Below are 23,881 nucleotides of genomic sequence, written 5' to 3'. Positions count from 1 at the left end.
GTTGCCAGCAGTTTAGACATTAATGGCTGTGTGTTGAGTTATTTTGAGGGGACAGCAAATTTACATGTTATACAAGCTGTACACTCACTACTTTCCATTGTAGCAAAATGTAATTTCTTCAGTGTTGTCACATGAAAAGATATAATAAAATATTTACAGAAATATGAGGGGTGTACTCACTTCTGTGAGATACTGTATGTTCTTCTAGCCCTGATGAAGGGGGAGTGGTGTTGGCAAGACTTTTTTATTTTTTAACCAGCGAATAAAATCATCTTGGATTCTTTCCTCTAGCTCTGGTCTTGCGCTCCTTTCTGTATTTCTATGCATACAAATGCAGTCTGCTAAGGAATGCCTACTGCTCCAGAAAAATAACCACCCATTAAAAGGTATTTTATCATTTGCAAAACTCCTCCCAAGAGGCAGCCCACTGCTTGCATCAAGGCTGAGGGCTCCCAAGAGGAGGACTTAGGCAGGGATTGTTGAGGTTTTCAGAAAACTATGTAGAGCACCCTGTTGGCCCATCCCACCATCCATGATATGCTTGCACTACATAGAGAAGCATAGATGCCCAATTGATGAAGTCACAGTCTTTAAACACCTACATCAGAAAGAAATGAACTGGTATTTATGAAGTTAATACACAAACATAACAAAGCAGTTCAATCACAATGTAACCAATGCTAAATCTACTCCCAACCCATCCTAATATTATTCTCTTTACCCTGTGACAGAAAAGATGCTTACACTTAGCTATTCTGAAGCTGCTCCAGGAATGGAAAAGATGCTTATACTTCCCTTTCAGAAGGCAGAAGAATAGTCTGAGAATGGGGTTGGAAGTAGGTTTAGCCTTAGTTAGATTTTGACTGAACTTCCACTTTAAGTGAAGGCTTACATACATGATGCAATACAAAGTTAAAGGAAAAATTAGGAGCACAAGAAAATCAAAAACAGATTAAATATCCTTTATTAGTTTTGTCAAATAAAATGAGGTGAAACACTGTAAGGCAGATGACTTGCAACGTATCTTAAAGACAATTTCTCCATAGCCCTAAAAATTAATAATAATAAAAAACCCCTGTATAATATTTACATGCTGCCTAAGTGTTAATCGTTTTGGAGAGTGAGCTGTCCACAGGGGATTTCAAATACGTTCTTCCATTTTCAATAATAAATAGAAGCTTTCACATGAAAGCATAGCACTTTCCAAAAAAACAAAAAAAAACAAAAAACAACCCACTACTGAGCACCGTTGGCAAGATTAAACGCCGGCTCCTTATCTGATTCGCCACCTCTTTGTATGAAAGTCATTTCTCCGTCTTGATGGACTTTAAAAAAAAAAAAAAAATATCTGTACGCTCAGGTTGGTCCTATCTGGGGACTCTCAGTCTGTTTCCATGGCGGCACTGCGGGATTCCCTGGCAACCATGAGCCGCATCAGCTGACTGTGGAATTTCTCAATCTTCTTTACGTCTTGAGCCTGGTCTGTGCTGTACAGCAAACACTGGAAGAGACAGAGAAAAGCAGCACGTCAGAGATCCATAGAGAAGGAGAGCGGGTACTTAATTCATTAAAGGGAACCTATCAATGGAAAGTGTTGTGCAAATTAGTGTTACTACGTGATGGCAAGCAGTAGGACGTGTGGGAACATATACTGTGAGGACCACAGGGTACAGATCAGTGCAATTAAAGGATAAATTCACCTTTTTTCAAAGTATTCAGGGTGTAACAGGTTACTGTTCAAGCAGCACTCGCAGCCACATTTTTTTTGAAAATGCAGCTGTACAGGGCTCTGCGCACCCAGCCTTGTCATGCTTTCATAGTTCTGTGAATGGGATAACTACCACTACCATTGCGGCTGTTGGATTTAAGTTATATCATAATTTTGTGTATGAACTATCAGGTGTTCACTGAAGACTTACCATCTTGGGGTGATAGGGCAGCTACAGAAATGGTCAGTGGTCAATCTGTATTGTTCCTAGTAATTATATCACAGACTGGCAACCAGAATGATGATAAAAATTTGGTTCTGCCTATAGTCAGAGGACTGAAGAAGAGTGCTATCAATTAAAAAAACACAAGCCCACAACATCATACTCAAGAGCTGCCATCTCCGTTGTCCAGTGTTGTTGGATAGCAGTGGAAGGAGGAGAGGCCAGCTATCCAGTCACACTACTCAGGAACCACAGCACAGTTTTAAACAGAGACAAGTACTATGTGCACTGGGGCCCCTGGGGAATTTAATGCTGATGTCCATGTTTGCTTTCACTTTAAACAGTTCATGTGGACCAAGCTGGTCCAAACAGACTATTTCATTCACCAAGTGCTGCAGTGTCTCTAAGCGCTATGTAAACTGCATGTAGCTTCAGCTAGATACAGTACACAATGCCAGGTTCCAGAGACTTCAAATCTCACAGCATGAACAATGCAAAGTTAGTCTAAGGGGCGCTCGGCCATTAATAAGCAGCTTTGTATTTCGTGAGTGAATGAAAGTCGGAGAGTGTGACACCATCAGCCTGCCCCTCGGACTCAGCCAATCAGAGAAAGCTTTGTATTCATTCACAGAATGGAAAGCTGCCTATGAATGGCAGAGCACCTCTCAGACCAACTCTGCATTGTTTTGGGTGTGAGAGGGGAAGTCTCTGTCTTACAGCTGGAACCCAGCACTGTGTACTGTGTGTTGCTAAAGCTATATGCAGTTTGAACAGTGCTTAGAGACACTGCAGCACTTAATGAAGGAAATCATTCACTTGGACCAGCTTGGTTCAAACAAACTAAAGTGAAAGCAAACAAGGAAATCAACTTTAACAAACATTTTATACTAAAAGTGTTACTAAACCCAGGACCCTGCATTCACTATATGCAGTCTTCCACAGTACACAGAACATGGAAATGCAACTATTTTAGTAAAGAACTGCTAAACGCCTTTTCTCATCAGCAATATATAGCAGTCTTGTGACTTCCATCAGTGTCCACTGGGTTATCTTGTAGGAGGAGTTTTCATTCTCCTCGGACTATCCTAGAGCTGATTGGCCAGTGCCGATCATATGCACCCTCCCCAATAATAAAAAAAACACAACTCTCCTAGCAATACACACCAAACACAGCATGTGCAGAATTGTCTCTGCTGCTCTAACTATAGCAGATGGATTGGGTACAGTAAAAGAAGGGGAGGATCAGAGAAGACAGGATTGAACAGCCTTTTTTTTACACAATGGAACCCCCTTAGGTTCCATAGTGAATATAACAAGCATGCTTTACTGCATATACAGACTCATTTTACTGTTGTGGTTTAGTAACACTTTAAGGCAATATTACGTCTTAAAACCTTCAACTCTTATTTATGGTCTTCCTCCAGGTAAATGTTCATACCAAACACCTTCAATGTGATTTTCCTAATTTGACTCTGAAACACACTTTTTACAGATGACTAGATCAGTGTCTGCTGGTTCCCTGTACTGTCAGGGAGCACACACTGTTCGATCACAAATACAAGAGCCAAGGAAACCAGTGGTCAACCTACAAGCTGGTGGGCAGGACAATGCTGCAGTTCACAAACAAGACTGTGGTGTGCTGGCTCTTGGCATACACAGCATAATCCCAGCAGCACGTATGTAAGGGTGGCTCCACAGAAAGCAAGTAGCCACCCTTTAGGCATAAAGAAGACCTTCTAGTTCTCATTTTTTGCAGAAACTAGTTCTCTCGTAAGTCGAAGTACGAGACCCCATCCACTGGTGCTTGGAACAGAGACTCCAGTAAATACTTATACGCAATTTTGATTTCAGCATATGATAGCACAACATTCATGTTTTTTTTGTGGGGTTCTTTGTTTTTTTTAAGTTTGGACACATTTTATTGCTTAGCATGCTACACACATTCTTATTGTAGTTTATTTTTATTAAGGTAAGATTACTGTGTGATTCATGTGGGCACAGCAAACTGGAACCACTTCATATGTATTAAGCATCAGTGTATGATTAACAACATCATCATTGCTTATTAGGGTTACAATCCTAGATTGTAAACTCGAAAGAGCAGGGCCCTCAATCCCCTCATGTTTTGCATTGTATTGGTATTGTTCTGTCACATGTTCTGTCCCCCTTTGTAATGTACAGCGCTGAGCGAACCATTGGCGCTTTATAAATACTGTATAATAATAATAATAATAATTAGGGTTGCACCGACACTGTTTTTTGTATTGGCAACTGCCAATACTTTTGGTCAAGTACTCGCCGATACCGAGTACGGATACCTTTGCAGTGCGATTTGAGCCCACAGGGCTTGAGAAAATGTAGCTAGTTCCGAGACCCTGTGGGTATTGGGCAAAGGTGATGTCAGCTTGGGGACGGACAGCCTATACCTCTCTTCCAGCCCTGTGAGCACCACAAGAGCCCAATTTTGGATTTGACATGCAAGATATTTTGCACTTCTAACATGTGAGTTGTGATAAAATTTTAAACTGCCCATTGCTGCACTTCTTAGATGGTGCTTTCCTGTCTTGTCTTTCTATAGTGGGATCACACATGAGCTAGTGGGGGAAACTGCATGCAATTTGGACAGGAATCACACCGCATTTCAGTTCAAATCGCATGCTATTCTTTGCAATGTGATTTGAGCCCATTCATTTTCTACGGGCTCAAATCGCACCACAAAGGTATCGGTTGTGGGTATCAGGGAGATTTGCATAAGTACAAGTACTCGGTATCAGTGCAACCCTAGTGCCTATGTCAGGGAATGTGTGCAAATGTTGATACACCCTCCATTTATCACTACTCCTGTTTACATTTACACTTAGAGGCTGGCTTACAAAAAAAATAGTGTGTTCACTTTGGATGGTGTGGAGTATGTATGTGCGGGCAGCACAGTCTAGGGCTCAGTTACACTGCAATTCCCGCAATCCGTGTGCAGGTTCACATGCATGTGTAAAGGGTTTGTGTTTTTGTTGTTTTTTTTTCAAATGTAGTTACATTTACTTGCCGTTGTGGTATGTTAATGTACAAAAAAAAAAATGCAGCATGCTGTACTACTTTTTTTAAATGTACATGAATACACTGCAATGATGTAAACTAGGCTAGTTGAAATGCACTGCTCAAAAAAATTAAACACTTTTTAATCAGAGTACAGCATCAAGTCAATTAAACTCCTGGGATATTGATCTGGTCAGTTAAGTAGCTGAGGGGGTTGTTAATCAGTTTCAGCTGCTTTGGTGTTAATGAAATTAATAACAGGCGCACTAGATGGGCAACAATGAGACGACCCCCAATACAGGAATGGCTTTACAGGTAGAGGCTACTGATATTTTTTTCCCTACTCATCTCTTCTGTTTTTCACTAGTTTTGCATTTGGCTAGGGTCAGTGTCACTACTAGTAGCCTGAGGTGATACCTGGACCCTACAGAGGTTGCACAGGCAGTACAACTCCTCCAGAAGGGCACATCAATACATGCCATTGCCAGAAGGTTTGCTGTGTCTCCCAGCAAAGTCTCAAGAGCATGGAGGAGAAATATCAGGAGACAGGCAGTTACTCTAGGAGAGCTGGACAGGGCCGCAGAAGGTCCTTAACCCATCAACAGAACCGGTATCTGCTCCTTTGTGCAAAGAGGAATAGGATGAGCACTGGCAGAGCCCTACAAAATGACCTCCAGCAGGCCACTGGTGTGAATGTCTCTGACCAAACAATCAGACTTCATAAGGGTGGCCTGAGAGCCCAACATCCTCTAGTGGGCCCTGTGCTCACTGCCTGGCACCATAGAGCTCGATTGGTATTTGCCACTGAACACCAGAATTGGCAGGTCCACCACTGGCACCCTGTGCTTTTCACAGATGAGAGCAGGTTCACCCTGAGCACATGTGACAGATATGAAAGGGTCTGGAGAAGCTGCGGAGAACGTTATGCTGCCTATAACTTCGTTCAGCATGACTGTTTTGGTGGTGGGTCAGTGATGGTCTGGGGAGGCATATCCATGGAGGGACGCACAGACCTCTACAGGCTAGACAATAGCACCCTGACTGCTATTAGGTATTAGGATGAAATCCTTGGACCCATTGTCAGACCCTATGCTGGTGCAGTGGGTCCTGGGTTCCTCCTGGTGCAAGACAATGTCCGGCCTCATGTGGTGAGAGTATACAGGCAGTTCCTGGAGGATGAAGAATTGATACCACTGAATGGTCCCCATGCTCACCTGACCAAATCCAATAGAACACCTCTGGGATCTCATGTTTTTGTCCATCCGACGCAGTCAGGTTGCACCTCAGACTGTCTAGGAGCTCAGTGATGTCCTGGTCCAGATCTGGGAGGAAATACCCCAGGACACCATCCGTCATCTCATTAGCAGCATGCCCCGATGTTGTCAGGCATGCATACAAACACGTGGGGGCCATACAAACTTTTACCATTTTGAGTTGCTGCAATGAAATTTCAGCAAAATGGACTAGCCAGCTGCATAATTTTTTCACTTTGATTTTCAGGATGTCTTTGAATTTAGTCCTCTGTAGGCTGATCATTTTCATCAAACGATGGGGCATCCTTACGTTCCTAACATATTACGCAGTCCTGATCAATATAGATATCCAGCATGGCATTTTTCCCCATTGAGATATGTGTTTTCAAAGTGTTCCTTTAATTTTTCTGAGCAGCGTACATTTTTCTTGCAAATGTGTTCCTAGTGTGTATGGTGTACATAAGCCCTTAATGTTCTACAGCAATAGAAAAGTTGCTAAACCAGCAGCCTGGCTCATAAGGCAACTTACCACAATGTCATCTGTGACTTTTATACGTAAGCTGCCATCGCAATGTCTGTACTTCAGCACCACACGAACCTGCAGATAACAGCAACAGATAATATATATATACCACATATCCATATAACAGGTTCAAATAAAAAGCCTTATAGGTTAGTATTTTGCCAGTTTCAGCATTAAACGTGTACTCTTTTCTAAAAAGGGATCCTGCACATACCTGCGGCATCCTCCTGAACCCCCCTGTCAAGGCCACACCATTCTGACAGGCAAATGCCTGAAATGAAGAGCCAATAGTTATGTGCGGGGGCAGGGCTTAGTGTAAGTTCCAACACTACCCCAAAGTTTTGGAGCCTTGTCTGTCCAGGGGGCCCCGGCATTCAATTTATTCAGTAACGTTTGGGAGTTTGCAGCAGCTATGCACAACTTGAAGTGCCTATAATTTATACCAGCAACAGATTGGGGATTTTTCTCTACGATGCAGTTTCCTTGTTTTTAAAACTTTTTTTTTCTTCATAATTTATTTTACAGAAATATACTCGGAAGAAGCAATGTTTTCTCACAACTAACCTCCTAGTGCTGCACAGGAGGAAGAAGTATGTAAAAATGTGAAAGCCAAAAATATGTTTAAATCATATGTAATCCTAATCACAAAAACTCTTGAGCTTTAAAGCTAAACTGGTAGGTACTTTCCTTCAACAGTCTCCGGCCCTCACCAGCATCTTCTGCTGGGTGCCGGACTTTGGCCATCTTCTTTGGCTGACGCAGGATTACGTCACTCCTGGACATGCGCCGGAGCCAGTCATCCTGGCACACAGGGACTGCTGGCAATGTAAGCAGAGCTGCGCATGTGCAGCTCAGTTTACATGCCAGAGAAGCAAACAAACAGGTAGGTGTATTTTTTTGCAGAAGAGACATTGCGGGAGTTATTTACTAAGGCTGGAGAGTGCAAAATCTGGTGCAACTCTGCCTTATAAACCAATCAGATTTCAGGTTTTATTGCCAAAACTTAACTGAACAAGCTGAAGTTAGAAGCTCATTGGCTACCATGAACAGATGCCCCTGATTCTGCATGCATCCGTTTTAGTAAATCAGCCCCTGCATGTCTCTTCTGCAATAAAGAACCCGTCTGCTTGCAATTTGCAACAGCAGGACTTTAGTTCTGGTATAAAGTAAATGAAAAGCCAAAATCTAAATTTGGTTTACTGTATAGTTTTATTAAACAAATCTTTTGTGACCCTGTTTACTACCTGTTGATCCTGCCAGTAAGTGTACTTTCTGTTACAGGCTGACAGTGCTACGCCAGTCATGATCAACAGTCCAAGTGACAAGCGCTTCTGCTTGTCATTTTGGTAGTCGATCAAGACTTATCCTCAGCACTCTTGGTGTTCTTTCCCGTGTAGCTGCTGGGGACAAGTTATTTTTGCCTTTCATTATCTGGTAGAAGTCTCACTGCTATGTGTTTAGTGCCTGAATATTGTGGTATGTGAAGAGCTAAGCCAGTGCCATGCATTAGTAGCAGCATTATCAGTTGGCTGTAAAAGCCCATTTACTTAGATCAGGGGTCTCCAAACTGCGGCCTGAGGGCTGGATGTGGCATTTATCTGTCCCTGAGGGAACTACTCCTTCCACTGATATACAGCACTGTTCCTCCCATTGACACAAAAGATTGGACACAATTCCTTCCACTGACACTAGAGATGGGGAACAAATTCACCCACTGTCACCAATAATGGGCCCTATTCCTCCAACTGACACCAGTGATGTAATTGGCCCTTTTGGCATAGTTTACTCCCACCATTGCTAGGACATTTTCTACTCCCACTGGCCACAGTCCTGCCCCCATAAAGTTTGAAGGATAGTAAACTGGCCCTTTGTTTTGAAAGTTTGAAGACCCCTGAGTTAGATGATAGGCAGCCCAACAGTCAACTGAAGGAGCTCACATAGTAGGCGGACAATACTGCAGTTAATGGTAAAGCAGAGGCTTAGTGTTGTCAGTATGCAACAAGACGTGCTCTTACTGGCAGGATCAAGTAAAACACTTTGCAACAGATTCACAAAAAAAATATTTGTTTAATAAAACTGTATACTGTGCACCATGATTCCAAACATACTGAAAAATAGATTTGGAGTTTACATACACTTTAATGAAAGCTGCAGATTTTAAAAGATGAAAATGACTTTTGAAATACCAGTAATATGTTAAAGTGTATCTATAGCCAAAACATTTATTCTTAGTTTTGGACAGAATGGAGAATGTTTAGAACCCCTGTCAGGGTATGCTTCGTTTCAGGGGTCTGTAAGAGATCTCCCCTCACAAAGTTTTGGAAATAACCTTTTACCAGTCAGGGAGTGGGGGAAAATCTGCCACAGGAAACCAAACAAAAACTGACAAACATTCTAATATTCCACTACTAAACTGAAAAAAAAAAGCATTTCACTTCTGTTAGTGAGTTTCTTTCATGCCTTGTCTAGCAAAACTGTTATCCCGGAGACGGGAAGTATCCTTTTATAAAGCACTTTTTGTGATGTGGTGAGAGCAGTCTACCAGTCGTGCTCCTGTATTATCACCCTGTCATACATTGTGTAGGTATCGTCCACTGTTGCCACCATCTAGAAGCCAGTAAAGAGCAATGATGTTCAGCACAAGCTGGAGCGAGTAGATATAGACAGGAAGTGACTGAAAGAGGCTAAAGAAGATCAGCAGCACTGAGATAGAAAAAAAAAAAAAGGAAGAAGGAAGGAAAAGGGTAGAAACGGGCAGCACAGTGGCTAAGTGGTTAGCAGTCCCGCCTGGCAGTAGTAGGGTTGTTGGTTCGAATCTCAACCACGGCACCACCTGCCTGGAGTTTGCACGTTCTCCCTGTGCCTGGGTGGGTTTCCTCCGGGTACTCCGGTTTTCTGCCACACGCCATGCAGACGTGCTGGGAGGTTAACTGGCTCCTGTTTAAATTGGCGCTAGTATGTGTATGTATGAATGTGAGTTAGGGACCTTAGACTGTACGCCTCTTTAGGACAGGGACTGATGTGAATGTACAATATACAGTTGCAAGAAAAAGTATGTGAACACCTTGGGATTTTGCATGAATTGGGCATAAAATGTGCTCTGAACGTCATCTAAGTCACAATAGAAGAACACAGTCTGCTGAACATAATACTACACAAACATTAGATGTTGCCATGGTTTAATTGCACATAACATGTAAACATTCACAGTGCAGGGAGGAAAAAGTATGTGAACCTTTGGACTTAATAACTGGTTGACCCTCCTTTGGCAGCAATAACCTCAACCAAACATTTCCTGTAGTTGCAGATCAGACCTGCACAACGATCTGGAGTAATTTTGGACCACTCTTCTTCACAAAACTGTTTCAGTGTAGCAATATTCTTGGGATGTCTGGTGTGAAACGCTCTCTTAAGGTCATGCCACAGCATTTCAATCGGGTTGAGGTCAGGACTCTGACTGGGCCACTCCAGAAGGCGTATTCTGTGCTGTTGCAGCCATTGTTTTGTTGAATTACTTGTATGCTTTGGGTCATTGTCCTGTTGCATCACCCATCCTCTGCGGAGCTTCAGTTGGCGGACAGATGGTCGTATGTTTTCCTGCAAAATGTCTTGATAAACTCTGGAATTCATTTTCCCATCAATGACAACAATCCGTCCAGGCCCTGAGGCAGCAAAGCAGACCCAAACCATGATGCTCCCTCCGCCATGTTTTACAGTGGGGATGAGGTTTTGATGTTGGTGTGCGGTGCCTTTTTTCTCCACACATAGTGTTGTGTGTTCTTCCCAAACAACTCAATCTTAGTTTCATCTGTCCACAGTATATTTTGCCAGTAGTGCTGCGGAACATCCAGGTGCTCTTTTGCAAACTTCAAACGTGCTGCAATACTCTTTTTGGACAGCAATGGCTTCCTCCGTGGTGTCCTCCCATGTACTCCATTCTTGTTTAATGTTTTCCTTATTGTAGATGTGTCAACAAAAATGTTAGCATGTGCCAGAGATTTCTGTAGGTCTTTAGCTGACACTCTGGGATTCTTCTTTACCTCATGCAGCATTCTGTGCTGTGCTCTTGCAGTCATTTTTACAGGACAACCACGCCTAGGGAGAGTAGCAACAGTGCTAAACTTTCTCCATTTGTAGACAGTCTGTCTTACCGTGGACACATGAACATCAAGGCTTTTGGAGATACTTTTGTAACCCTTTCCAGCTTCATGCAAGTCAACAATTCTTGATTGTAGGTCTTCTGAGAGCTCTTTTCTGCGAGGCATGGTTCACATCAGACAGTGCTTCTTGAAACCAGTAAACCCAAAACAGGTGTGTGTTTTTTAAGGGTAGGACAGCTGTCAGCAACACATCCAATATCATCACAGTGATTGGAGTCAAGGTTGGCTCACTCCTGGCTCCAGTTAGCTCTGCGAGAAGTCATTAAGCTAGGGCCTCACATACTTTTTCCTCCCTGCACTGTGAATGTTTACATGTTATGTGCAATTAAACCATGGCAACATCTAATGTTTGTGTAGTATTATGTTCAGCAGACTGTGTTCTTCTATTGTTGTGACTTAGATGACGTTCAAAGCACATTTTATGCCCAATTCATGCAAAACTCCACGTAATCCCAAGGGGTTCACATACTTTTTCTTGCAACTGTATATGTAAATCGCTGCGTAAATTTACGGCGCTATATAAGTAACTGAAATAAATAAATATACAAGGTTCAAAAAGAAAATTACAATTGTTTATGATACACAGTGCTTTAGTGTGTAAACACTGCAATAACAAAAAATATTTTTTCTCTCTAAAACATATCACCCAGGATCCTTGTTAGACATAGCTCATGGCACTGTACAAGATTATGCACTTGTGTGAATCGGCAGCCCGCGGTCACCAGCCTTGCACAACACTTGGGACATGTAAATGTCAGATCAGCAGAGCATGAAGACAAAACGACTGGGGTCAGACACGGCTGCACGCACACGGAGCTCAGCTGGTGCGCCAAGAACACTCCCAGCACACCGACCATCTCTTGTCCTCATAAAGATCGCTTGTTGTTGAGTTTGCACTTTATCCAATTAACAGCCCAGGGCCCATCAGGCAACAGAATGAGAAGGTCTTCACAAGGCGGCTTGATTGAAAAGACAAGCCATTAACACCTCTAACATTCATGAGACAGGGAGGGAGCGTGTTGAAGAGCCGGGAGATAGCCTTAAAGCCAAAATATCCCCACCCCGCTCACACAAGACCGCCGATGAATATTTTATTACCTGGCTCTTAAGAAGAAATTATCATTCGGGATGGGTAGCGCCTAACACGACAAGCTGCTCCCAAACATGGGCACAGCATGCCTCTAGGAAAGGAGATATTTTTAGACTTTATGGAAATCCTGGAACAGCCCCGAATCAGAGGAGATTGAACACATTTACAGTTTTAAAGGAAACCATGCCTGGAAAGAGCATGGCAGCTGCCATAGCTGCATAGTTGCCTGGCAATCCTGCTGACCATCTTCCTTCGATAAACAAAATCGCCAAACTAGAACAAGTATGCTAGATTGTAAGCTCCGAGGAGCAGGGCCCTCCTAACCCTCTTGTATTGAACTGTATTGTTGCTGTATTGTCTCCTGTTATATTGTAAAATGCTGAGCAAACTGTTGGCGCCATATAAATCCTGTATAATAATAAAGTATGCAGACGGACTACGGACTTTTCTGTCATTCTTGATGTGCATAGATTTCCTCTTCAAGGCAAATTAATAGGTTCACTTATTATCCCACCTTCCCCAATCCCCACCAATACTTTTCCCCATGCTGCACAGTCACCCTGTTCACCTAGTCCTGTGTAAGCTCCGTGTTGGGTTTTGGAACTCCCACCCATGAGTGACTGTGTTTGGGCCTTAGGCTAGGCCCAAATACTGCAACCTGGGGAGAAGGAAAGCAGAGTACATGCTCTACCATAGGAGGAAGTACAAGCTATTCCTAAGGGCTCTGGCAGGCAAATATGGATTACAGGACTATTAAACACTTGATCTCCGGAAGGTTTTACTCCCTTCATGACCAGGGCATTTTTTGCTATTCAGCACTGTGTTACTTTAACTTGCAGTTGCTCAGTCATGCAACACTGTACCCAAATGCAATTTATATCATTTGTTCACACAAGTAGAGCTTTCTTTTGGTGGTACTTGATCATCATTGGGTTCTTTACTTTTTTAATTATACAATGTTCAAAAAAGTAACACTTTTAATCAAAGTATAGCATCAAGTCAAAACTCCTGGGATATTGATCTGGTCAGTTAAGTAGCAGAGGGGGTTGTTAATCAGTTTCAGCTGCTTTGGTGTTAATGGAATTAACAACAGGTGCACTAGATGGGCAACAATGAGACGACCCCCAAAACAGGAATGGCTTTACAGGTAGAGGCTACTGATATTTTTTTCCCTACTCATCTCTTCTGACTGTTTTTCACTAGTTTTGCATTTGGCTAGTGTCAGTGTCACTACTGGTAGCATGAGGTGATACCAGGACCCTACAGAGGTTGCACAGGGAGTCCAACTCCTCCAGGATGGCACATCAATACATGCCATTGCCAGAAGGTTTGCGGTGTCTCCCAGCAAAATGACCTCCAGCAGGCCACTTTTGTGAGTGTCTCTGACCAAACAATCAGAAACAGACTTCATGAGGGCGGCCTGAGGGCCCAAAGTCCTCTAGTGGGCCCTGTGCTCACTGCCCGGCACTATAGTACTCAATTAACATTTGCCATTGAACACCAGAATTGGCAGGCCCGTGCCCTGTGCTTTTCACAGATGAGAGCAGGTTCACCCTGAGCACATGTGACAGACGTGAAAGGGTCTGGAGAAGCCGTGGAGAACATTATGCTGTAACATCGTTCAGCATGGCCGTTTTGGTGGTGGGTCAGTGATGGTCTGGGGAGGCATATTCATGGAGGGACCCATTGTCAGACCCTACGCTGGTGCAGTGGGTCCTGGGTTCCTCCTGGTGCATGACAATGCCCAGCCTCATGTGGTGAGAGTATACAGGCAGTTCCTGGAGGATGAAGGAATTGATACCACTGAATGGCCCACACGCTTGCCTGAATTAAATCCAATAGAACACCTCTGGGATATCGTTTCGGTCCATCCGAGGCCACCAGGTTGCACCTCCAGACTGTGCAGGAGCCCAGTGTTGCCCTGGTCCAGATCTGGGAGGAAATACCCCAGCACACCATCCGTCATCTCATTAGGAGCATGATCCCACCCCCCCCCCCCCACCACTCTCTCCTAATTGGCTGTAATTGAGAGCAGTGCAAGCCAATGGCTCCCAATGAGAAGACAGAGACCTCCTCGATATCAGGCTTAGGTAAGTATTGTGAGGATGGGGAACAGTACACAAAAGGTTTTTTAATATTCATACATAGAATGCATGATGGTAAAACACCTTCAGCCTTTATAACCACCAGCTTACTTTTCACAGTGCTCCCATGTCTCTAACAAGCAAACTCATGTGCAAGAATTCAAAGTCACAGGACCTGTTCAGATGCCCCTCATCAATAGGTGATCTGACCAAGGTGGACAGAGCCACACATTTTGTATCAGGGTGTCAGGTAACAGACACCACATCAGAAGCTCTTCCACAGGAAGATTTCAGGTTATTTTTTACAACCGTTTTAATATATGCTCTTTTTTTCCCGACACAATAAAATGTGATATTTACCAGGGTTGAGGCAAAGTTTACAGAAGCTTGGGACTTAGCAAATCTTTAACCCTCAGACTACTGAGCAGTATGAATTTACTGTAAGCCTTGCAGGGTTCATAGTCATATATGCTCAGATCTCCATAGCAACCGGATCATTTTAATCAGTCTAAAAATAATGTACAGTAAGATTAGCCTTGTGTTCTGCTGCCTCCTTTTCTGTGGCCTTTCCAATCCCATTACAGCACAGCAGACACCAGCAATTCCACACACAGAGCTCAGTGTACAGGATGAGGCTATGGGGGCAACAGGCCTAACATCATAGATCTCAACAGAACCAGTTAAAGGAGAGCTCCAGCCCAACAGCTGAATGAACAGCTAAAACAGAACCAACAACAGATTTACCAAAAAGATTGGTAAAGTATCGTGCAAGCTCTTTGATTTTGGTGGATCTACATGCTGCATTATACAAAAGGTACAGCACTGCAAAGAGCAAAATGTTCTAAGTGTAGCACAATCACTATATAGCTCCATGCAGCTCTGGGTTCAGTTCCCACCTGGTGCACCATCTACATCACCATTTACACCTACAAATGCTCCACACTCCAATTAAATGCGAGAATCCCACTAAAGGTTTCCTCGGTTAGCTGCAGAAAGCAGCCCTACTGAAAACAATGGGAGGCTGCTAGCTCCAGCAGCTAATCCTGCCCACTTGCATATCATTTCACATGCTGCGACCACATGCGAGAGATCGCGTGTCCAGGGCCACTCACATGTGAGTGCTGCATCAGCTATTACATGCGAGTGGCCACTATTAGTTGCAGGAGTTGGCAGCCTCCCATTGCATTCAATGGAGCTGCCTCCCACAGCTAATTGCAGGAACACCCTTTAAGGCTCTTGCACCTAATTGGAGTGCGGAGCATTTTGGTGCGTTATTTGTGAACATTAAAATAATCATTTTAGATACAAAGGTTAGTTTAAAAACCCCAAACAGTATATATTTTCTAAATGTAGTAAATGTAGAGAGTCTGAAGAATAAAATGGTGCTAGTTACAATTTTTTTCCTCTCCCTTGCAGCCGCTGTCATAGTTGAAATCACCATTAATCATTCACAGCAATCTGTGAATGAGCAAACTACAAGTCGCATCTGTCACCACGGAAGACGGCTTGTCGTTCTCAATGGTAGTGGTGCACTGATATATCGGCCACCAACAATTAATGGCTGAACATAGGGTTATCGTCATTTTGCCAGCAGAAAGAAAAAAAAAATAAAAAGTGCCAATAATGATAACAGACTTCAATACAAAATCGCATCTTATTGACTTCAATGCAAAATCGCTGCTATTTGCATCACTTTAGAGTTAATCATGAATAATGGATCTAGAATGATTGCTCTCACTCTGGTGTTAGCAGTGATATATAACATATGGAGGGCAATCAGCATTTTTGTACTTGGGCCCCTCTAGCATGTACTGTACAGTCACCGGATGGCTTCCATCTGAAAATCAACAGTCGGCTTGTAAAATTTACATGCATGAGCGCAAAACCCCCACTGCTGCCAATGTATGACACACATCAGTGGCAGTAAAAAGGAATAAAGGCTCATTGTGATGTTCTTGGTTTCTGGAGTGTCACTGCATCTTTAAGGAAGGAACGACAGTCTCTAGGCATAGCTCTCCTTAAAGGATAGATTTACCTTTCAGGTTTTAGGTTTACCCTTATTCAGGGAGTAACATATTACTAAATCAGCAGCCTCCACACCCCCATTGTGACACCTCCATTGTCCCCGCACCCACTATTACAATTTAAAAACAGTGCGGCTGTGCAGGGTTCTGCCTGCCCAGCCACGTCACTCATTCATAGAGTTCTGTGAATGAATAAACTACAACTACCATCAGCCATTGAGGCTGACAGCTTGTGGTTCTCAATGAACTATGAGGGCAGTGGTGAGCGGTCTCGTAGTTCATTGGTCTTCCTGCAATTCAGTAATTGCTACACTGGCAGTCTGCAGAAACCTGACACTGCACCTGCGACCTGCAAAGATATATGCATTATTTTTTTTTTTAAAGGTGAACATATCCTTTAATTTATCCATTGCTCTATGCTCCAATATGGAGCCTCTCAGAGTAAGTTAGGACTACACTATACAGAGGGTAGAGGGGTCTTGACTAGCAAGTGAAGATTCCACATATGCCGTTCAAGTAAAACCTTTTTTTTGCTGTCTAGCTGGTAGACAAGCTAGGAAATATATTTTTTTTTCTCTGTGCAATCCCCTTCTTTGTACCTTGGGTCCCATTCACATTTGCGACTGTGGCCGCTTGCATTTAGATGCTGGGTCCTGGTTTTCCCAGATAGATGTGATATCCAAGTTTCCAAAGAAAATAAAATTCAGGAGCGTTCAAGGCATAATATTTACACTGTGTGCACAATTATTAGACAAGTATAAGCTGTATAAACTTGAATGCTTACTGGATTTAGGCATATCAGGTAATGTGTATATGTGTAATAAGGGAAGGTGTAGCCTAAGGAAATCAACACAAATCAACAGACTTAACCGATTCTGAAAAGTAAAAAATTGTAAAACAAACTCTTTCAGAGTCTTTCAAATTCTATTGAAACAGCTAAGATATTGGGGCATGATAACAGAACCATCAAACGTTTTGTTGCAAATAGTCAAAAAGGTTGCAAGAAATATGTTGAGAAATAAAAAGGCACAAATTAAAGGCTAAAGATTTGAGAAGAATCAAATGTGAAGCTACCAGGAACCCATTATCCTCCAGTGCTGTCATATTCCAGAACTGCAATCTATCTGGAGTGCCCAGAAGTCCAAGGTGTTCAGTGCTCAGAGACATCGCTAAGGTAAAAAAGGCTGAAATCCAACCACCAAGCACGAGACACATAAGTTGAAATGTCAAGACTGGGCCAAGAAATATCTGAAGACCGATTTTTCAAACGAAAGCCTTTATGGACTGAGGAGAGTGAATCTGGACAGACTAATTGGATGGGCCCGTGGCTAGATCAATAGCAGCACAGAGCTCCACTTCAACTCAGATGCCAGCAAGCTGGAGGTGGGGTACTGGTATAGGCTGGTATTATTAAAGACAAGCTAGTTGGTTTTTTCCAGGTTGAAGATGGACTCAAAATCAACTCCCAGACCTACTGCCAGTTTTTAGAAGACACTTTCTTCAAGCAGTGGTACAGGAAAAAAATCTGCATCTTTCAGGAAGACCATGATATTTATGCAGGACAATGCTAAATTAAGTACTCCACTGCGTGGCTTGCCAGTAAAGGCCTTAAAGATGAAAGAATAATGACATGGTCCACTTTCACACCTCACCTAAACCCTATTAAGAACTTGTGGGCCCTTCTTAAACAGGAGATTTACGGTGACGGAAACAATACACCTCTATGAACAGTGTCTGGGAGGCTGTGGGTGCTGCTGCACAAAAAGTTGATAGTCAACAGATCAAGAAACTGACAAACTCCATGAATGGAAGGCTTATGACTGTTATTGAAAAGAAAGGTGGCTATATTTATTATTTATTTCAGGTACTTATATAGCGCCATCAATTTACGCAGCGCTTTACATATATACAGTATATTGTATATTCACATCAGTCCCTAACCCTCAAGAGGCGTAAAATCTAAGGTCCCTAACTCACATTCATACATACACATACTAGGGCCAATTTAGACAGGATCCAATTAACCTACCAGCATGTCTTTGGAGTGTGGAAGGAAACCGGAGTACCCGGAGGAAACCCACGCAGGCACAGGGAAAACATGCAAACTCCAGGCAGGAGGTGCCGTGGCTGGGATTTGAACCAACGACCGTAGTACTGCCAGGCGGAAGTGCTAACCATTTAGCCACTGTACTTGACTTTTTTTATTAAATGTCAGAAATGTTTATTTTGTACATTTTGAGTTGTTTATCATTCTCACTTTAACAGATGAAAATAAGTGAAGTGGGAAAATTTTCATTTAGTTGCATAATAATTCTGCACACTAACAGTTGTCCAATAATTGTGCACACACAGATATTCTCCTAAGAAAGCCAAAACCTCACTTTTACTTTCTTAAATATTCAGGTTTGAGGTTTATTAACATTTTGGATTGGCCAAGAGCACTGTAGTTGTTCTTAAATAAATCCTCAAAAATACAACTTGCTTAATAATTCTGCACAGTGTATTGAAAGTGACACTAAAACGTTGTCATTGAAAAAAAAACAACACAAAACTAACAAGTTTATACTTACCTGCTCTACGCAGTGGTACTGCACACAGCAGCCCCTTCTTCCTCTTCTTTTCGGGTCCCTGTTGGCGCTCCTGGCTCCTCCACCTCGAGCAGTGCCCTCAGGGAAAACCGCTCGCCCTGAGGGCACCACCCCGTGCTCATCCCTGAGCCACTGCTCTATGCATGCATAAGACACAGAGCCGTGGCTCGGCCCCCCAACCCCCCCACTTTCTCCTCACAGGCTCACTGTCTATGATTGACAGCAGTGGGAGCCAATGGGCTCCTGCTGCTGTCTCAGTCAATGAGGAGGAAGAGTCCCCAGACAACAGAGGCTGTTGAGAACATGCTGGATTGGAGGGGGCTCAGGTAAAGATTGTGGGGGGGGGGGGGGGGTTACCTTCATGCACAAAATACATAAAGATAGAAAACCTTGAGCCTTTAGAAACACTTTAATTACCAGTTTATAAAAAGCCCAAAACAGTTAAAAATGTACATATCTGGTGTCCAAGACATGGCCTACCAGGTCTCTGTGTACATTCGCCATATCCTGGGCTGGGTCTACCACCTATGCATTTATGTGTGTTAATAGGACATGTCTAAACATAAAAATGCATGTAAGAATGTAAAATGGTATATTTCACACTGCTCCTTTACCTGTGATTAGGTGCCTCAAGGTGCAGATTAGGAACTCTGAACACACTTAAACACATACATACGCATATACATTTAAAAGACAGCAGAGAGTGATCTGGGTAGTATAAAGTTTGTTTTCCAGATCAAGTTCTCTGAGTTTACATAAAACAAACACAGGAGGCCTGCAGGAATGCAACCTAAAAGTGCTTTTACTGCTTTTCACTACTTTTGGGCACATTCTGCACTTTAAAGTACACCTATAATAAAGTCATGAACACAACGAAGCTCACATGTAGCATCACAGCATTGGGATCGGTAAATGTTCATTTATTCCTAATCTATAGGTGCTCACAAACAAAAGGCTGTTTTCCGATGTGAAAACATAAGGGATGTGTGGCTACCAACAGCTCTAAAAGGCTAGTGGCCCCCTCTTTCAGCTACATCACACAGAGTGTGTTGCCTCCTGGTGACATCACACCATCAGCACCACCCCCTTCCAGTGACAACACACCATTAACATTACCCCTTCATTCTCCCAATGCCTGCAAACCTACAGAGCTGTTGTGCTGATGACATGTCAGCATAAAGTACATGTACAACCCAACAGGATGACACTTAAGGTGACCATATACTCCTTCAGATCTACCATCAACTATGTAATACAAGGACCTGCTAAAAATTAAAAGTATTGTTTTGGTTTGTCCTATTATAAAATGTTGGTAAATATAAAGGAGACTGTACAGAAATTGTAAGATCGGATTGTATAGTGTATGGGCAGCTGTCGTTTGCTAAAGCACTCTGTATCATGAACAACCGTTTCTTTTTTTTTTTTACAAAATCCTAGTTTCACTATTTTCTCTCCTCTCCTCCAGCCTCTTTCAGTTTCTTCCTATCTACGTGCACTTGTTCCAGCATCAGCTGCACATCACTGCTCTGGACCGACCCCCTAAATAACAGCAGATCATGCCTGAGCAATGTGTGTTGGCACAGTCACCTGTAGTCTCCACCAGGGGTGCACATGACAAGGTGACAACACAAAAGCACAACTGGAAGACCACTGTCAAACAGGAAGTGCCTGATGCACTGCTTTCAAGGTGAGATCAGCCAGGATTCTTTTACCAAAAGCTGCAAATTAAAAAAAAAAAAACTGATAACACATTACAGCTTATGTGAGAACTTAGTGATTGAGTTCAGATACTCAGTTATAATACATATGTGGCTGCTTGGAGTTGTAGTTCCTCTTGATGAAACGGATTGCAAAGGCTGTTTTTTTTTTGTTAAAATAACAAAATGTTCTACTTACCTGCTCTGTGGAGGAGTCTTTTACCTCCTCTCTAGGGGCACTCATGCGATGCTCTCAAGTTGGGCTGTGTGTGTCCATAGACACATACAGCATAGCTTGACCCTGCTCCATCCTCATAAGACTTGACTGACAGCAGCAGAAGCCAGAGACTCCCGCTGCTATCAGTGCAGCTCGTAAGACCAGGAAGAGGGGAGGAAAGACCTGCAACTGGGCACAGCGCTGGATCGATTGAGGACTCAGATAAGCATTTAATGGGGGCTGGGGGGATGCTGCTATTGGAAGATTTTTACTTTAAAGCCAATCTGCAGCCAAACTGTAAAAATATAAAAAAGTCAGCAGCTACAAAAACTGTAGATGCCGACTTAAAAACAGCCACTTACCTGTCCCTGAATCCCACGGTATCCTCCCCACAGCCCGTTTTACCAACAATCCTGTGTTCCAGGCGCTGGCATCTTCAGTGTGGGCACCCGGCTGTGACAGCTTGCGGCTTTACAGCCAAGTGCCCACTGCACATGTGCAAGTAGCATTGCGCTTTGTGAATGGTCCCGTAGTCTTCTGGGACCTGTCACGTCATGTAGCAGAAGAAGGTGGGAGTGAGTACCTGTTAAATTCAGGTACCCCCCCCCCCCTGCATCCTTAATGGGGAGTGGGGGACCAGTCCTTAAAGAGGAACGTCCCCTTTAGGGTGGAGCTCCGCTTTAAGGCAGAGAAAGCATTAAGGTAAAAAAAAAAAACCTTTTGCCTTTAGAACCACTTTAAGGCTCCATTCACACTTACGCGACTCCAAAAACGTGCGATTTTCATTGCGACTTTACAGTGCGACTTGATGCGACTTTGGCTTTAACCTAGGATGATTGTTTGTGCTCTACAAAGTTGCATATATATCATTCAGGTGTGACTTTCTTGCAACTTTGAAAGGTTTACATTGAAGTCTATAGCCCTCAAGTCGCATGAAAGTCGGTCCAAAGTAGTGCAGGAAATACTTTGAAGTTGCACAGATTTGATTGGTACTCATTGGGGTCCAAGGTTGTATGACAAGTCACACCACATGTTTCCAAAGTCACATGACAAGTTGCAGAAGAGTGAATAGAGCCTTAAGTGATATTAAAGGCTAAAGTGTTTTTTTTTTAACAAGGCTTGTAGAAGGATATATATATATTGCAGCTCCTTTTGGTGTGAATACAAGGGCTTATTTTTCTAAATTTGATATGAAGCTTTCTGTGTGGAACACCATGCTCTGAAGACCAGGTTAATATATAATCAGGGTTGCTGGGATTTGTAGTCCCTTGGGTACACAGGGAATACTGGGGTGTGTATTACAAACACAGCCTGCAGTATGTAGAACTAACCTCCAGTCTAACCAGGATATAACACACACACAGCTGCTGGGAGTTGTAGTTCTTCTGGATACACAAGTCATTCTGGGGCCTGCCATGGAAGCTATGTCTGCCTATGTACAGAACTACAAGTCCCAGCCTCACCAGCTTCCACAAGCAGGGCTGCTGGGAGTTGTAGTCCTTCTGGATACACAAGTCATACTGGAGTCTGCCATGGAAGCTATGTCTGCCAATGTACAGAACTACAAGTCCCAGCCTCACCAGCTTCCACAAGCAGGGCTGCTGGGAGTTGTAGTCCTTCTGGATACACAAGTCGTACTGGAGTCTGCCATAGAAGCTATGTCTGCCAATGTACAGAACTACAAATTCCAGCCTCACCAGCTTCCACAAGCAGGGCTGCTGGGAGCTGTAGTCCCTCTCAATACAGTGGGCATTCTGGGACCTATGAGGGAAGTAAACCCTGTAAAATATTGAACTTCCCGGACCTGATATAAATGGGAATGTTGGGAGTTGTAGTCCCTCTGGATATACACGGCATTCTGGGGCCTGCCATGGAAGCTATGTCTGCCAGTATACAGAACTACAAGTCAAAGCTTCCAAAAGACAGGACTGCTGGGAGCTGTTGTCCCTATGAATACACAGAGTGTACTGGGGCTTGTAATGAAAGCACAGCCTGTGGTATGGGGAAATAAAAGTCCCAGGACATGATAAACACGGGAATGCTAGGTATTGTAGTCCCTCTGGAAACAGAGCATACTGGGAGTTAAATGAAGGTACACCCTGCAGAACTACAAGCCCCAGTCTCACCAAGGTACAGGCAGCTGCTGGGAGTTGTAGTCCCTGTGGTATACAGATCATACTGGGGCCTGCTATGGAGACCATGTCTGCCAGTGGACAGAACTACAAATCCCAGCCTCACAAGTTCCCAAAAGGCAGGGCTGCTAGGAGTTGTAGTCCCTCTGAATACACAGAGCATACTGGGACTTGTAAGGGAAGCACAGCCTGTAGTACAGAGAACTACAAGCCCCAGGACCTGATATAAACAGGCATGCTGGGAGTTGTAGTCTCTCTGCATACACAGGGCATGCTGAAGCCTGTAATGAAATCACAGCCTGCTTGGAGAACTACAAATCCCAGCCCCACCAGGAAATAACAGGTAGGTGCTGGGAGTTGTAGTCCATCTGGATACACAGGGCATAGTGGGACTTGTAATAGAGGCACAGCCTGAAGTATAGAGAAGTACAAGTCCCAGCCTCACCAGGATAACACACAGAGCTGCTGGGAGTTGTAGTCCCTCTGGATACACAGGCCTATACTGGAAGCCCAGCCTGTCTGTGTAGAGAACTAGAAGCCCCAGCTTATCCAGGATATAGTATAGATAGAAATGCTGGGAGTTTTAGTCCCCCTGAATACAAAAACCACACTAAGGCCTGTTCTGGGAGTAAAGCCGGTCTGTGTACAGAACTAGAAGTCCCAGCCTCACCAAGATGTCACACAGCCAGCTGCTACCATGGAGATGCACAGCCCCGCCCCCCTCCTCACCTTCATAGGGTCAGCCTGGTAGAGCTTCTCAGCGGCCCGGGTGAACTCCTCCCAGGCTCGGTAGTACGGCATGGTGTCTAATTTCTCTCCCCTATGGATGGATGACTGGGAGGCCGGAAGCCGGGATCACACATCAGCATTCCACATCCCCGCCATCCGTGCAGCTCATTGGCTGCCGCTTTGACCTCCGTCCAATCGGTGTTGACCGCCGAGTTCGAGCAGCGAACACTTCCGGGCCGCGGCATACTCTGTGGTGGGAAGGAGCGCCGTTGTGAGGGAAGGGCTGTGCGGCGCGCCCTCTGGCGGCCCGCATTTGAACAGCACCGTGCCCTCTATATGACTAAGGGTGCTGGAGGTACCGAGACTACATAGCTGCAGAAGGTTCCTAATTGCCTGAAAAATTCCTCCATATAACTGCCC

At 43.7% G+C, this 23,881-nt stretch overlaps 1 protein-coding gene across 1 annotated transcript; it reads right to left on the bottom strand.

Annotated features, from left to right (window-relative positions):
* Window positions 1-946: 946 nt before the first annotated feature.
* On the bottom strand, window positions 947-23,634 carry SRP9 (signal recognition particle 9). Its single transcript, XM_089685079.1, has 3 exons — window positions 23,462-23,634; window positions 6,747-6,815; window positions 947-1,501 (listed from the first exon to the last, which is right to left on the bottom strand). The coding sequence occupies exons 1-3, from the start codon at window positions 23,531-23,533 to the stop codon at window positions 1,382-1,384; spliced, it is 261 nt and encodes an 86-aa protein (XP_089541205.1). The 5' UTR covers window positions 23,534-23,634; the 3' UTR covers window positions 947-1,381.
* Window positions 23,635-23,881: the final 247 nt, after the last annotated feature.

Source organism: Staurois parvus, unplaced genomic scaffold (genome assembly GCF_062004578.1).
Source record: "Staurois parvus isolate SC_StPar_1 unplaced genomic scaffold, SC_StPar_1.0 ptg000362l, whole genome shotgun sequence".
In the NCBI taxonomy this organism is placed as follows: Eukaryota; Metazoa; Chordata; class Amphibia; order Anura; family Ranidae; genus Staurois; species Staurois parvus.
This window is presented reverse-complemented; position numbering and strand designations above follow the sequence as displayed.

Bases quoted from the DNA above. Each gene is read 5' to 3' on its own strand.
- SRP9 (XM_089685079.1), bottom strand. From the start codon at position 23,533: ATGCCGTACTACCGAGCCTGGGAGGAGTTCACCCGGGCCGCTGAGAAG. The intron at 6,816-23,461 runs GTGAGGAGGGGG...TGTTATCTGCAG, and splicing joins ACCAGGCTGACCCTATGAAG to GTTCGTGTGGTGCTGAAGTA. The intron at 1,502-6,746 runs GTAAGTTGCCTT...TGTCTCTTCCAG, and splicing joins AAGTCACAGATGACATTGTG to TGTTTGCTGTACAGCACAGA.